Source organism: Leishmania braziliensis, chromosome 36 (assembly GCF_000002845.2).
Source record: "Leishmania braziliensis MHOM/BR/75/M2904 complete genome, chromosome 36".
Lineage (NCBI taxonomy): Eukaryota > Euglenozoa > Kinetoplastea > Trypanosomatida > Trypanosomatidae > Leishmania > Leishmania braziliensis.
In genome coordinates, this window is record NC_009327.2 from 86,976 (window position 1) to 98,455 (window position 11,480).

Genomic DNA, 11,480 nt, shown 5'->3' on the forward strand with positions numbered 1-11,480 from the left:
TGCTTAGCTGATACTTTCTAATGCTCGATATCAGAGAAAGAGGTGAGGTGCAGCGTCCCTTGCTTCAGCGGTTAGTAGTAGGGCAGTGTTCACTGAATCTTAGGACAGCGGCTATTCTGAATTTGACGGAGGGGGCCGATGAAGGGTGTGGGGAGAGGGCCAGATGGATGCAAGAACTAGACCTCGAACACACTCAACGGGGACTGGGCCACAACGGCGAGAGTCGAAGCTTTCTTCTTTGTTATCGCCCTCCAGCCAGACCCACTGGGAAGGATTAGGAATGCGATCAATGCACGAGTCCCAGTCTTTCGAGCGGACGGTGTTTCGGCTAACGTAGTCGAAATAGGCCTGTTCATGGTTGTCCAGCGCATCTTCGTCAGTCGAACCCGCGTCGCCATTCGTTTCCTCTGCAACCGGGGTGCTGTACGGCGCAGGTACTACTTCCACATAGTGATCTCTGCCCCATTCGTCGGCCTGTGCTCTACTAGTGGTGCACCTCACAACTCTTTTGCAAACCGAAAGGTCGTCGGATACTTTGACGACCACCACGTCGCTCAGGTTAACCATCGGGGCGTTGAACCAGCGGCGTATCTGAAGAAGGGTATACGGAACGAAGAGGATGTACTCACCGGGGTGCAAAGTGGGCACCATGGAGACCCCCTTCACGGCACAGCTCACATCACAGTTCCATCCGATGAAAACGCCGAGAAGCACAAAAGGCACGTCCCCGTACTTGGAGCTGCGAAGCGTCGACCACCATAGCCGCGACATCATCTCCCTTGAAGCGCGGCAAGCTGGAAATCCTGTGAAGATGGGCGAAACAAAAAGGACGACTCTGAGAAGGCCAAAGGGACTCGAAGTGTAACACAAAAATGAGAGTGCCTCGATCTTGGCTTGGCTGCGACGGAGACGGTTTTTTCTTTTCGACCCGGGGAGTCGAATTCTTTGCGGTTGTCGGTTTTTCGATTGCCTTAGCAACTGCTCACCAATGGCCCGCGTCTCGAGAGGCCCTCACGACAGGTACATGGAATGCACCCTTGAGAGGGGCGAACCTGCGTCCGTGTGGGGGGGGGGGGGGGGCGTGTTGTTGTTGTTCTCCTTACGGTGGTATCTCGGTCTTGGCGGTGTGTGCACACTGCAGGTGCGGCGAGTCAGGCAAACGAAGCGAACGCGGACAACGAAATTACGTGGACGTTGAGGGGGTTATGGGCACTTCGCTACCCTTCTTGCCACTCTCATGTACTCCAAACAAAAACAACGCCTCTGAGCTCCCTCTCAAATATGCGACACGGTCGCGAGTACATGCGTGTCCATTACTGAGGAGGACACATCGTCATCAATAGATCAATGAAGTCGAAGAAGAGACAACAACGCCAACGTAGATGAGGTGCGCACACTTAGCAGCGTCACGGAGGACTCGAAGAGGGTACACCGCAGCACAGCCGAAAGAAACTCCGCTCGGCATTTCTCCACGCTTTCTAGTGGGCCATCGTGCACGGCGCTAACGCGTCACTCCACACTTCTGCCACAGGCACATGAGCCGCGGCGGAGGAGCGTCAGGGTGCACAAGTTACGGTCATTTGCGCTGCAGAAGGTCGCTGAGCGACGCTGCTGTGGTTTTGTTTCTCTCGGTTTTCCTCCGCTGCCCCCGCAGCTTTAGTGCGGCGTTGTTAAGTGTAGTTTAGCAGAGATGGCGAAGGGCCTGCGAACGTCTCCACGCTTCAGGAAAGTCACAAAACACGCTAACGTGAGCAAAGATGTACACGCGCGCTGGTGGTCTTTTGGGGGTCCCGCAGACATCGGTAGTGGAAGAAGTTGACAACTACCGTACTCCCAGGAGTGCATACGCGCAGAGAGACAAAAAAAAAAACACAGAAGACGTGAAAGGGGGAGGGCTTTCTTCGCTTGGCACCTCACAGCGCAAAGGGCCAGCAGAGATGAGAAGCCTGCGCACGAAGACAAGCCGCCAGGAAGGGTTCGAAAGAGCAACATCTTCCGAAAATACGCGGTACTTCTTCCCATTGCTGTCTATTCTCTCTCACCTCGTGTGCTTTTCTCTGCTCACTGACAAGTAGGAGAGACGGAAAAGGATGGGATGAACCAGCATGCAGATACATCCGCGAGCAGGTCTGCAGGAGAGCGGAGAGTCGCCCAGTGGGGCTACAAGAAGGACCAAAAAGAAATCAAAGGAGAAAAGCGGAGTAGGAAGGAGCGAGCGCGCAGGCCGGCGGGAAAGAAAAGAAACGCCTCTCTGCAGAAGAAGTACAAAGGTGGAGACAACGACACCCAGCAGCGGCTGCACATCGAGCAAAAGGGAGGGATGCGGAGGCTCACAGATATCTTTGGCGCGGCTGCGATCCTCCCAACATGGCGGAGGCGTGGGGAGGGAGGGGAGGGGGGGAGCAACGGAAATTCTGTGGTGTTCAGCACGATTGCCCACGCCACACACAGTGGGCAAACGGAAAAAAAGAGAGAGCCCGCAAACAAAACAAGAAACGGAGAGGCTGCTCAAACAGCGATTGAGAGGGGAGGAGAGCAAAGCCGTCAGGGTGTGCACCACTCCCCTCCTACGCCGCTCTCCTTGTTCAACCGTCACTTTCCCAGCACGCAAAAACAAAGTCAGCAGTGCAGTCGAGGGCGGCGGCTACCACAAAAACGAACGCTACCGGGCGTGCATCAACCGTGGAGTGCCCAGGAATGCGGAGGAGCACGCTGACTAGTGGGCTATTAACTGCTGCTATGGGGATAGAGACGAGTCGCTCTTGCACACGGGCCATGCTATACGTTTGGTGTGCCTCCATAAAGGCCTCGCGAAACAACTTTGCCGCGCAGGACAACTATAGTGGTAACGAAGAGTCGGGCTAGTCCCATTGGTCGTCACCCAGGTACATGGCCGAGCCGCAGTTCGCTGGCACCCTTTCTTATTCGAACCGTCCTGTGTTCTTGCGCAGACCTACTTGCAGAGGGCTATACATGCAGTACGTCGCCAACCGCACTGAGTCAACTTTAGCTTCTGTGTCAGTCGTCCGTGACTCCTAGGCGTGATGAACTCGCACGTCTAGCAGGGGACCAACGCGCTATTGATCACTCAGCCCTTAGTTCTGTCTTACCCTAACGAATGCCAAGGATGTAAGAGAGAAACTGTACTGGAGACAGGCGCATACCACGTTGCCGCTGCGCAGCCCCCCTCCCTTGCCTTGAGCTTCGAATGGCGCATTCACGTCATGAGGTTGACTGCGCTGTGGGTATACCTGTCAGACGTGGATACTTCCATGTGGCTGGTGCGCTGGGGGTGCCCAAGCAACTCACAGTACTGTGGTGAGGCAGCGAAATGCCCATCGTGGGCTCTGAGTAGTCCAATGGTCAGCCGAGGAGCCGAGGAGCCGCGAAGCGATTGAGAAAGAATGAAAGCAACAAACAGGTACGAAACGAAAAAAATAGGCGCAGCTTCGCTCCTCAGAGTCGAATCCCAGCTGTCGGCTGAGCTGGATGCATGAAGGGTTGGGCATTCAGGGTAATATAGCGAGTGCCGGGGAGCGAAAAACAAAAAAATGGAGAGGGGGTAAAACAGGTGGGTGCGCCCCGACCTGTGTGACCAGCGTCTTGTGGCTTTTCAAGCCGTTGTGGACTTCCTCGCCTACACTCCGTTTGTTTGTGCTTCTCAAAGCAGCCGGTGTCCTTCTTTTGTTTAATGCCGGAAGAAAAACGCAGACGACACGCGTGCGCAAACGTACCGGTGAAGAAACGCAGGAGAAGCGAAAGTACCTCAGCAAAGAAGGGGCGGGACTGGTGGTCAGCGGCCTCGGAAAGGAGGGGGGGCCTATGGAGAGAATGTGAGTGGGTGTGGGCCAGTGCATTTGGGGGAGGGAGGGTCAAATGCTTTGCGCAAACGTGTGTTGCGCGCACACTCCAAAAGACTTGCGCTTTCCTTTCATGTTTCTTTCCCCTCAGAGCTGTGAAACGTTAGTGCACGCGCTGCACTGCAGGGCAGATTATAGAGCGGCACCAGCTGGCATGTCTCCAGGACAAAAGCTGAGGAGGTGAGAGAGAAGAAGCTGGGGCGGCACAGAGAACAACCAAACGAACACGCAGACGACTACAGACCGTACTGGTCAATACAGCAGAAAAACTCCAAAGTGAAAGCGAACCACAGACGCGTTGACAGCTTTTGTGAGAACGCTTCACAGAGTAGACGCTGTTCAACGCCCCTTTCAGCGCTTCTTGGACACTCCTTATCGACGGGCTCGCAGATCGCGATGTGTCCTGCCTGTGTACTCAAGGAAGAAGAGGCTTCACAGCTGACGGCACCTTTCGCAGCCACGAGTGCTCGCCGTATTTGATGAGTGAGGCTGCATCGGTGGTGATCAGACCACGGCAACAGTCCGCGCCGCAGAGGCACCTGAACGGCTTCATTGTTCCGTCGCAGAAGGTGGCGTAGTCCATGCTCAAGTCTTCACCGGCTGCAATCTCGCGCGCTGCGATGACGTTGAGGGAGTGTGGTGCGGCGAAGATGCAGTTTGGGTCGCATGAGTGATTGACGGGCCGCCACCGCTGCGGGTCTTCCTCCCAGATGGCGTATAAGTGGCCCTCGGAGTCCAGCGGCCACGCGTACTCAGTAAACCTCTTCTTGAGTGGATCATCCCAGTGCTGCTCCACGTACGGACGCGTTACCATCGCAAAGCTGCGGCACTCATCCTCGAACACCACGTCACCCTTGCGAAGAGTCTTGGCAGCACACAGGTGGTACCCTTTTCGAGAGTCCGCGTGCAGCTTGATTTCAAAGGTTGGACTCGGGTGGCACTTTTGCGCCTCTGCGAGCAGCGAGGCGACCAACTCTGCGGTGCTCGGTGCCTCCGACAGCAAGTTTGGTACAGCTTCCTGCACCATGAGGTGAGCAATGGCAGGATTCAGCACAATATCTTCGAAGTACCACTTGTCAGGCTCTTCTTTCGACGTGTTAAGCGTCAGAGACGCCACGCCGCAGTCGTACAAGACGTACCGACTGACCGCCGCACCATAACGCCGCGCGACTTCTTCTGCGTGCGCAGCCCACGATGGTGCCGCCGCGCAAGACTCAAGTGGAATGGCGGCCGCCGCCCCCTTCACCGAGCCGCCAGCGACCAGCACGCGCACCGCACGCTCCTTGGACGCGTTCACCTCCCACGCGACGATCTTTCCGTGCTCATGAAAAGTGCGTACCAGGGTCGCCTCCATGTCACCCTGCATTGTACAGCACTCATGGTAGAGTCCAAACAGCCCGCACGTATTGCGGATCTGAACCGGAGCCTTGAGCCGGTGCGCCGCGCGCCCCGCGGCCTCCACAGAATCGACTATTGCAAACGGCGGCAGCGGCACCTCTGCGTAGAAGAGCATCATGAGAAGAATGTCGAACGGGTGGTTGAGTGTCGTAGCACGGCACCCTGTGTAGGGCAGCGACGCGTGGTGAAGCAAGAGAGTAGCCAGTGCGGACGTGATGCCATCGTTGGCGCCGCCCGATCTGTCTGCGCAGAGATTGACCACAGCACCGTACGTGGAGGGACTCGCAGCGTAGATTTGCTGCACTACGCACTGCAGCTGAACCGCATCCTTCACAGGAAAGAAATTACATGAGTTGGGGCACGCACGCTTAAATGCATCCAGCTGCTCAGGAGTCGTCGCTATATCATGCACAACGGCAACGTTCCGGCTGATAGGCATGGGCTGTGTCCGAGACATTTTGGTTCTACGAAGAAGTCCTCTTTACACGTGGGACTCTTTGCGACGGCAAGTCAAAGCGGTAACAGCGGAGATCAAGAGGAAAGAGGAGCAAAACAGACGAAAGAAGCCCTGGTGCCCTCTCCCTACACCCGACCTCGTCTCCGCCAGAGAACGTTGACGTTGTGTCTGCTTGCGGCTGCGTTATTGACTACAGAATTAGTTGCGATGCATGAAACTGCTCTCCGTGGCACTGTGTTGGCGCTGAGCGTGGCCAGAAGACGGGGGAAGAGGGAAGAGCGAGAGTACCGAGCTAAGAAAAAAGGAACGGTGGAAGTGTGCGCGCCATCGACTCTCGAGTAGAAGCGAGTGGAACGGCAGCGATACAAAATGAGGAACAGAAAGAAAAACGGCGTAAAGGCAGAAAAAAAAACAAAAAAAACACACACAGCTGCAGCACGCGTGTGGGTCGACGCAGATGAGGACGCGCGCGCGTCTCCGCGAGAAAACCCAAGCTGAGAAAGACAAAGAGAAGTGTGGAGAAAAGACGCTTCTGCTTGCAGTGCCGAGGAGAAGGGGGGGGGGGGGGGCAACGCGACGATAGAGGGGGGGCAAGAGCTGCGCAGGTAGCGAACGCACAGGACAGCATATCGACCAAGGGGAGCAACAGCGATTGACAAAAAGGGGGGGAAAGGGGTAGAGAAAAGGCACAACAAGGACAACCTTTGAAATAGTGCCGCACGGCTACATCAGCGGAGGCATAACAACACACGTCGCCACCATCCATCATGGGACTATCCCTCAGGGGACGACACAGAAAGCGCGCGTGCCTCTGGTTTTTGTGCGTGTCTAGTCAAGTAGGCCCATCGAACTACCGTTTGTTCAGAGGCAGACAATCCGCAAGAACAGGAATAGCACCTTCATGTAGAGTGAACAAGTCTTAAACGCATACCCTCCTCTCCCCCTCCCCCTCCAGCCGCTGGTTACATGCGTTGCTGCGCGCAACTTACGATCGCTTTCTGCCTTGTGTGTGTGTGTGGGTGTATCTACGTGCTTATTCAGGCTGTAACAAGAAGGGGATGCTTTTGACTACGAGAGCGGAATGCAAAACACGCACATTTCGTGTCATGGGCGGGTGTGGCGGCAGCAAAGCACACGCGTGGGTGCGCACACGCACAACTACGATGCCCCCTTTCTCTCTCTCTTCATCAACTCATGCTTCGTTTTCTTTCTTGTGCGTTTGTTTCCCCCGTTATACCGTATTGCTGCGCCATCAACAAGGAAGGAAGACAACATCCGCCTGGACGACCGTGTGGGGCATACGGAAATGCAGGAGGGGTCTAGAAGAGCGAGTGGTAGAGAAACACTACGAGATACAGAGCGAACATCACAGTCACCGCGAGTAGCGCGTAGAACAGAGGGCCCACCTTAAACAGGTACAAGGCGTAAAGGTGCTGGAGGTAGTTGAAGATCACCTTGCCGGTCAGCTTCGACTCGCCATAGGTGCGGATTGAAAAATGGAAGTTTACCTCCGCAAAGCGCTGCACGCGGCACTTGACGAACAACTCCAGTGCAATTTTGTACCCAATCGAGTTAACCTCGCCGGCATGCCGCTTAAAGACATCATCGCGGATTCCAAAGAAACCCGACATGGGATCGGAGAGGGTCGTGAGAGGTCGGGCCAGCAGGCGTGCCCCCCACGAAATGAGGCGGCGGTGCGCCGGCCAGTTCTTGTCGATCACGACCCCGGCACCGTAACGCGTGCCGCAGACAAACTCCACCCCATTGCACCTGAGGGCTTTGAAAAGCGCCGGCACAGACTCGGGCGGGTGCTGCAGGTCAGCATCCATCACAACCTTGTAGACACCAGTGGTGTTGTGCAGACCGTGGATGACGGCGCTGCTAAGCCCACGCTCCACCGTACGAACATCGATGCGCACATTGAAACCCTCTTGATGAAGCTTCTCAATCACCTCCTTCGATCCATCACACGAGTTGTCGTCCACGATGAGCATCTCAACGGCCTCCACGGGGAGACCCTGCTCCTTTACAGCAGCGAAAACACGGCGCGTTAGCGGCTCTAAGTTGCCATACTCCTTGTATGTGGGAACAATGATCGAGTACTGCATGTTTAGCACCATCACGAATATGAGAGAGCGGAAGCACTAGTGAAGAAACGCGATACACACACACCTACAAACTGCTCGCATGCCGCACAATGGCAAAGGTGGGCGTACCGTCAGTAAAGCGAAAAATGAGTGTCAGCTGAAGGGTGGCAGAAGAGGCAAGGAAACCGGTAGGGGAGCAGTTTGAGTCGCGCTCAGAAGTACGCGTGCATCGCCATGAAAAGATTTTTGCGCGGCATGAACAACACACACACACACACGATTTCTTCTCCACGATGTCCATTTTCAGCTAAACGGCATGAGTTCAACCCCACCCCCGGCCCCAGCCTGTCACAGGCCCCACCGCCTGGTGCGAAGCAGCGCTAGACACGCGTTGCAGTAATCCAGCTTCAGTTATCGGAGCACGACCACGGCCTCAGACTCAACCCACCCACCGCTCTCTGCCGGTCGCCACCCGGTGCGTCCCGCTCGGGGTGGCCCAGGCTCCCCGCACCAGTGAACAGCGAGGGCCGGGTGCAGTGCGCTCGAGTCGCGCTGACACCCCACCCATCATGTGGGTGGCGTAGTCCTATCCATCGTCACAGGCCGCTCCGACGCCACGCCATCCAGAGCCTGACCGCCGACATCCGCAGCGCTACATCGCCCCACCCGCCCCTCCACCCCTGCGTCGTGGGCACTTGACCCTGCCACCGCCAGAGGTGGCTCGGCACTGGCAGGAATCGGGGTGGGGGCTCCTTGGCTTCTCCTCCCAGAGGGACGGGGGCACTGGACCCTGGATGCTGTCCACTGCGGTCTCCCCTCGTCATCAGGGAAGAGTGCGCATCCTCCGGACGAAAAACATAACCGCGAGAATAGCAACAGTGGCAAGCAGACATACGCTTGTTACTGGAGCTCGTCTGCATAACTAAGGAGACCGGCGCGGATGGCTGCACTCGCCTCGCCGCAACTTTGCAAGTACTGAGATCCGCGCTTGCAGAAGATCTTCAGCCCCATTCCGCGCACACGACAACGGTCTCAAGTCAAGTCGCCTCTTCTCATTGTGGGGCACACACGTCTGGGGGAGAGGGAACGACTTCGCGGAGCGCACGTTCTACTTGGCGAGACTCTGTGTAGTCTGCTTGCTGAATCTCCTCATCCGTCTCTATTATGGGTGTGGAAAGAAGCCTGTGTGATCGTTGCTGCCACCGCTTGCCATCGACCGTCCGTGCAGGATTGCACACACGTGGCACAGGTCACCTGCCACACCGCGCAGTGACGCGCAACTAAGGGTGCGCCGTCAAGAAGACGGAGGTGCGAGAAGACACAGAGGAAAGCACCTCAGAAAAGCGTAAAACGGTCTAGAACAAAGTCATACACCGCGAGAGATGCCCTCTTCGATCTTCAGCATCTCAATCTCAAACAGCAGCGTGGCGTTCGGCGGGATCCCCCAGGCAGGAAATCCACGAGCACCGTAGGCATAGTCAGCCGTCATGAGCAACTCTGCCGTCTCGCCAAGTTGCATCTGAGACATGCCCTCATCCCAGCCGCGGACCACCTGCCCGACGCCCACGTTGAAGGAAAACGGTTTGTTGTCATCGTGAGTGGACCAGAACTTCTTTTTCCCTTCCGCCAAATAGCCGGTGCAGTGCACCGTGATAGTCTGGCCGGCCTTTGGGGTGGCGCCACTGCCCGCCTTCTTGACTGTGCGAATGACGCCCATTTGCAATGAGGAGGCGCACTCGAGGATTTTTTTCGTGGGAGACTTAGAGGAGAGGGGAGGACACGAGGCCACAGCAGCGATACGCGTAGGGACGACCTCGGTAGAGATGCAGCTAGAGCGAGAGTGCGGAAGGGGCAGGGATAGAAAGAAGTAACGTCGTTCAAAGGGGGCGGAGTAGCTGACGGAAGGCCGTACAAGTGCGGACTGGTGTATCCTTCGCTTTGATGCGCTCTGGCAGCAATAGAGGGTTTGCCCAGTCATCGCAGGGAGACGCTGAAGGGCTGCGAGGATGCTGCTAGACGCGTTCCTCCAGTTATTGAAGGTGACGAAGGGAGCATCAGTTCAGCAAGAGCAACTCAGACCCGCCCCGCACCCACTCTCGACGAGCTTTTTTGACTGACACACGTACGCACGCGCTAGTCAGAAGAGAGAATGGAGAGGGGCGATCCCCGTGGGCATTCTCGTTCTCAACAAGAGCGGATGCGCTTTTAAAAGAAAAGCGCGCGCATGTGTACCGTGCAAAGTGGAGCGTGTGGGGAAGGGTGAGTGTACCGAGGACAAGAAAACACAGAAGGGGTGCTAGGAAGGATGACGGCAAGCCTTGTTCGCAAGATAAGATGCGCCTTTCTCGTTTCCTCAGCTATGTGTTCGTGTATAACGTTGGAAACCCAAGTTCTAAGTATACAGTTATCAACGCCGGTTGCTCGTCAATGAGGTCAACGCCGCAAGCTCCAAAAGAAAGAGAGTGCACACTTTTCCATGAAAGAGGTGAGGAAGGTAGGAGAACCCATCGAGTGAACTGGCAGAGGGAGGGGGGAAGGGGACATGAGCAAAAATTAAAAAGACAGAAGAGACACCCGTTTCTCACTTTTCTGCGCTGACACCGGCACAGCCGCCACACACCGAAATACACAGGCGGCGAGGTGGCACAGACTATCAGCGGGGCTTTCCCTGCACACGCTCCTTGAGGAAGTCATTTTCCATGACGAGCTTTTTGTTGCGCACCGTCAGTTTCTCCACCCGCGTCTCCTCCAGCAGAAGTTGTTTGCGCATCTCCTCGCGTCGCTGCGCCAGTGCGCTGACACTGCTCTTCGACTCCTCCTGCACTGCCTTCAGCTTCTGTTTCACCTCAGCCACCTCACTCTTGAGATCCTCGCACTGAGCGCGAAATTTCTCCAGCCGCTGCTCCAGCTGGCGGCGGTCTGCCTCAAGTGACTGACACTTGTCTGCGAGCGTGTGGCGGTTGCCCGAGGCTGCACCGCCGCTCTGAATGGCGGCAATCAACAATACGGTGTCGCTGTATGAGCAGGTAAACTTCGGCGACAGATGCGGAACAAGCAAACGCAGCTCGTAAAAAGCGGCCTCGTCGCACTCCTCCCACATGTGTGACGCCGCCTCCATCGGCTTCCACGGCGACAACGGCCGCGAGGAACGGCGGCGGCGTGCAGCTCTCTGACGCCCCGCAGAGGTCTCCGTCCGCGTAGCGCGATACTCTGCTTCCAGCTGTTCTAGTCGCTGTGCCTGAGCAGTCGATGTCAGCAGCGGTGTGTGGGAGCTTGACCTGATGGTCGGCACCTCTGGAAGGCTATCGTCATCGCTGTCGAAAAGCATTCGTAAAGCTAAACTGTAGACGTCACTCGGACCTGCATTTTATAAGTCGGTCGAGGCACAAGTCGCAGTGCTCTGTCAGAAGGAAAAAAGCCAGGTGTGACGCTATGCAGTGAATACAGTACCGCCTACCTCAGTAGCGAGTAGGTGCCAGTCCGGGGCACACCAGCAGTGCACATACACACACACACACACACACAGAAACTTCTTGTGCATGTCGTGTTCGGAGAGAAGTTGTGTGTGGAGAAGGGGGGACCGGCACGATAAAGTGAGTAGCAAGAGATTTAGTAACGGAGGCCAGTCATCACTACCGCTTGCTCGTACCTTCCAATGTTTGGCGGATGAGGACGCGG

At 56.3% G+C, this 11,480-nt stretch overlaps 5 protein-coding genes across 5 annotated transcripts; all 5 read right to left on the minus strand.

The window, feature by feature from the left end:
- Positions 1 to 111: 111 nt before the first annotated feature.
- On the minus strand, positions 112 to 774 carry LBRM_35_0280 (putative mitochondrial inner membrane signal peptidase; the record flags this gene model as incomplete). Its single annotated transcript, XM_001568604.1, has 1 exon — positions 112 to 774. The coding sequence occupies one exon, from the start codon at positions 772 to 774 to the stop codon at positions 112 to 114; it is 663 nt and encodes a 220-aa protein (XP_001568654.1).
- Positions 775 to 4,275: 3,501 nt separating this feature from the next.
- Positions 4,276 to 5,697, minus strand: LBRM_35_0290 (putative SET domain protein; the record flags this gene model as incomplete). Its single annotated transcript, XM_001568605.1, has 1 exon — positions 4,276 to 5,697. The coding sequence occupies one exon, from the start codon at positions 5,695 to 5,697 to the stop codon at positions 4,276 to 4,278; it is 1,422 nt and encodes a 473-aa protein (XP_001568655.1).
- A 1,337-nt stretch (positions 5,698 to 7,034) lies between these two features.
- DPMS (dolicholphosphate-mannose synthase) lies at positions 7,035 to 7,823 on the minus strand (the record flags this gene model as incomplete). The annotated part of the gene is made up of 1 exon (XM_001568606.1): positions 7,035 to 7,823. One exon carries the CDS (start codon positions 7,821 to 7,823, stop codon positions 7,035 to 7,037), a length of 789 nt encoding a protein of 262 aa, XP_001568656.1.
- A 1,345-nt stretch (positions 7,824 to 9,168) lies between these two features.
- Positions 9,169 to 9,519, minus strand: LBRM_35_0310 (putative peptidyl-prolyl cis-trans isomerase; the record flags this gene model as incomplete). Its single annotated transcript, XM_001568607.1, has 1 exon — positions 9,169 to 9,519. One exon carries the CDS (start codon positions 9,517 to 9,519, stop codon positions 9,169 to 9,171), a length of 351 nt encoding a protein of 116 aa, XP_001568657.1.
- Positions 9,520 to 10,455: 936 nt separating this feature from the next.
- LBRM_35_0320 (conserved hypothetical protein) lies at positions 10,456 to 11,130 on the minus strand (the record flags this gene model as incomplete). The annotated part of the gene is made up of 1 exon (XM_001568608.2): positions 10,456 to 11,130. One exon carries the CDS (start codon positions 11,128 to 11,130, stop codon positions 10,456 to 10,458), a length of 675 nt encoding a protein of 224 aa, XP_001568658.2.
- Between the last annotated feature and the right edge of the window lie 350 nt (positions 11,131 to 11,480).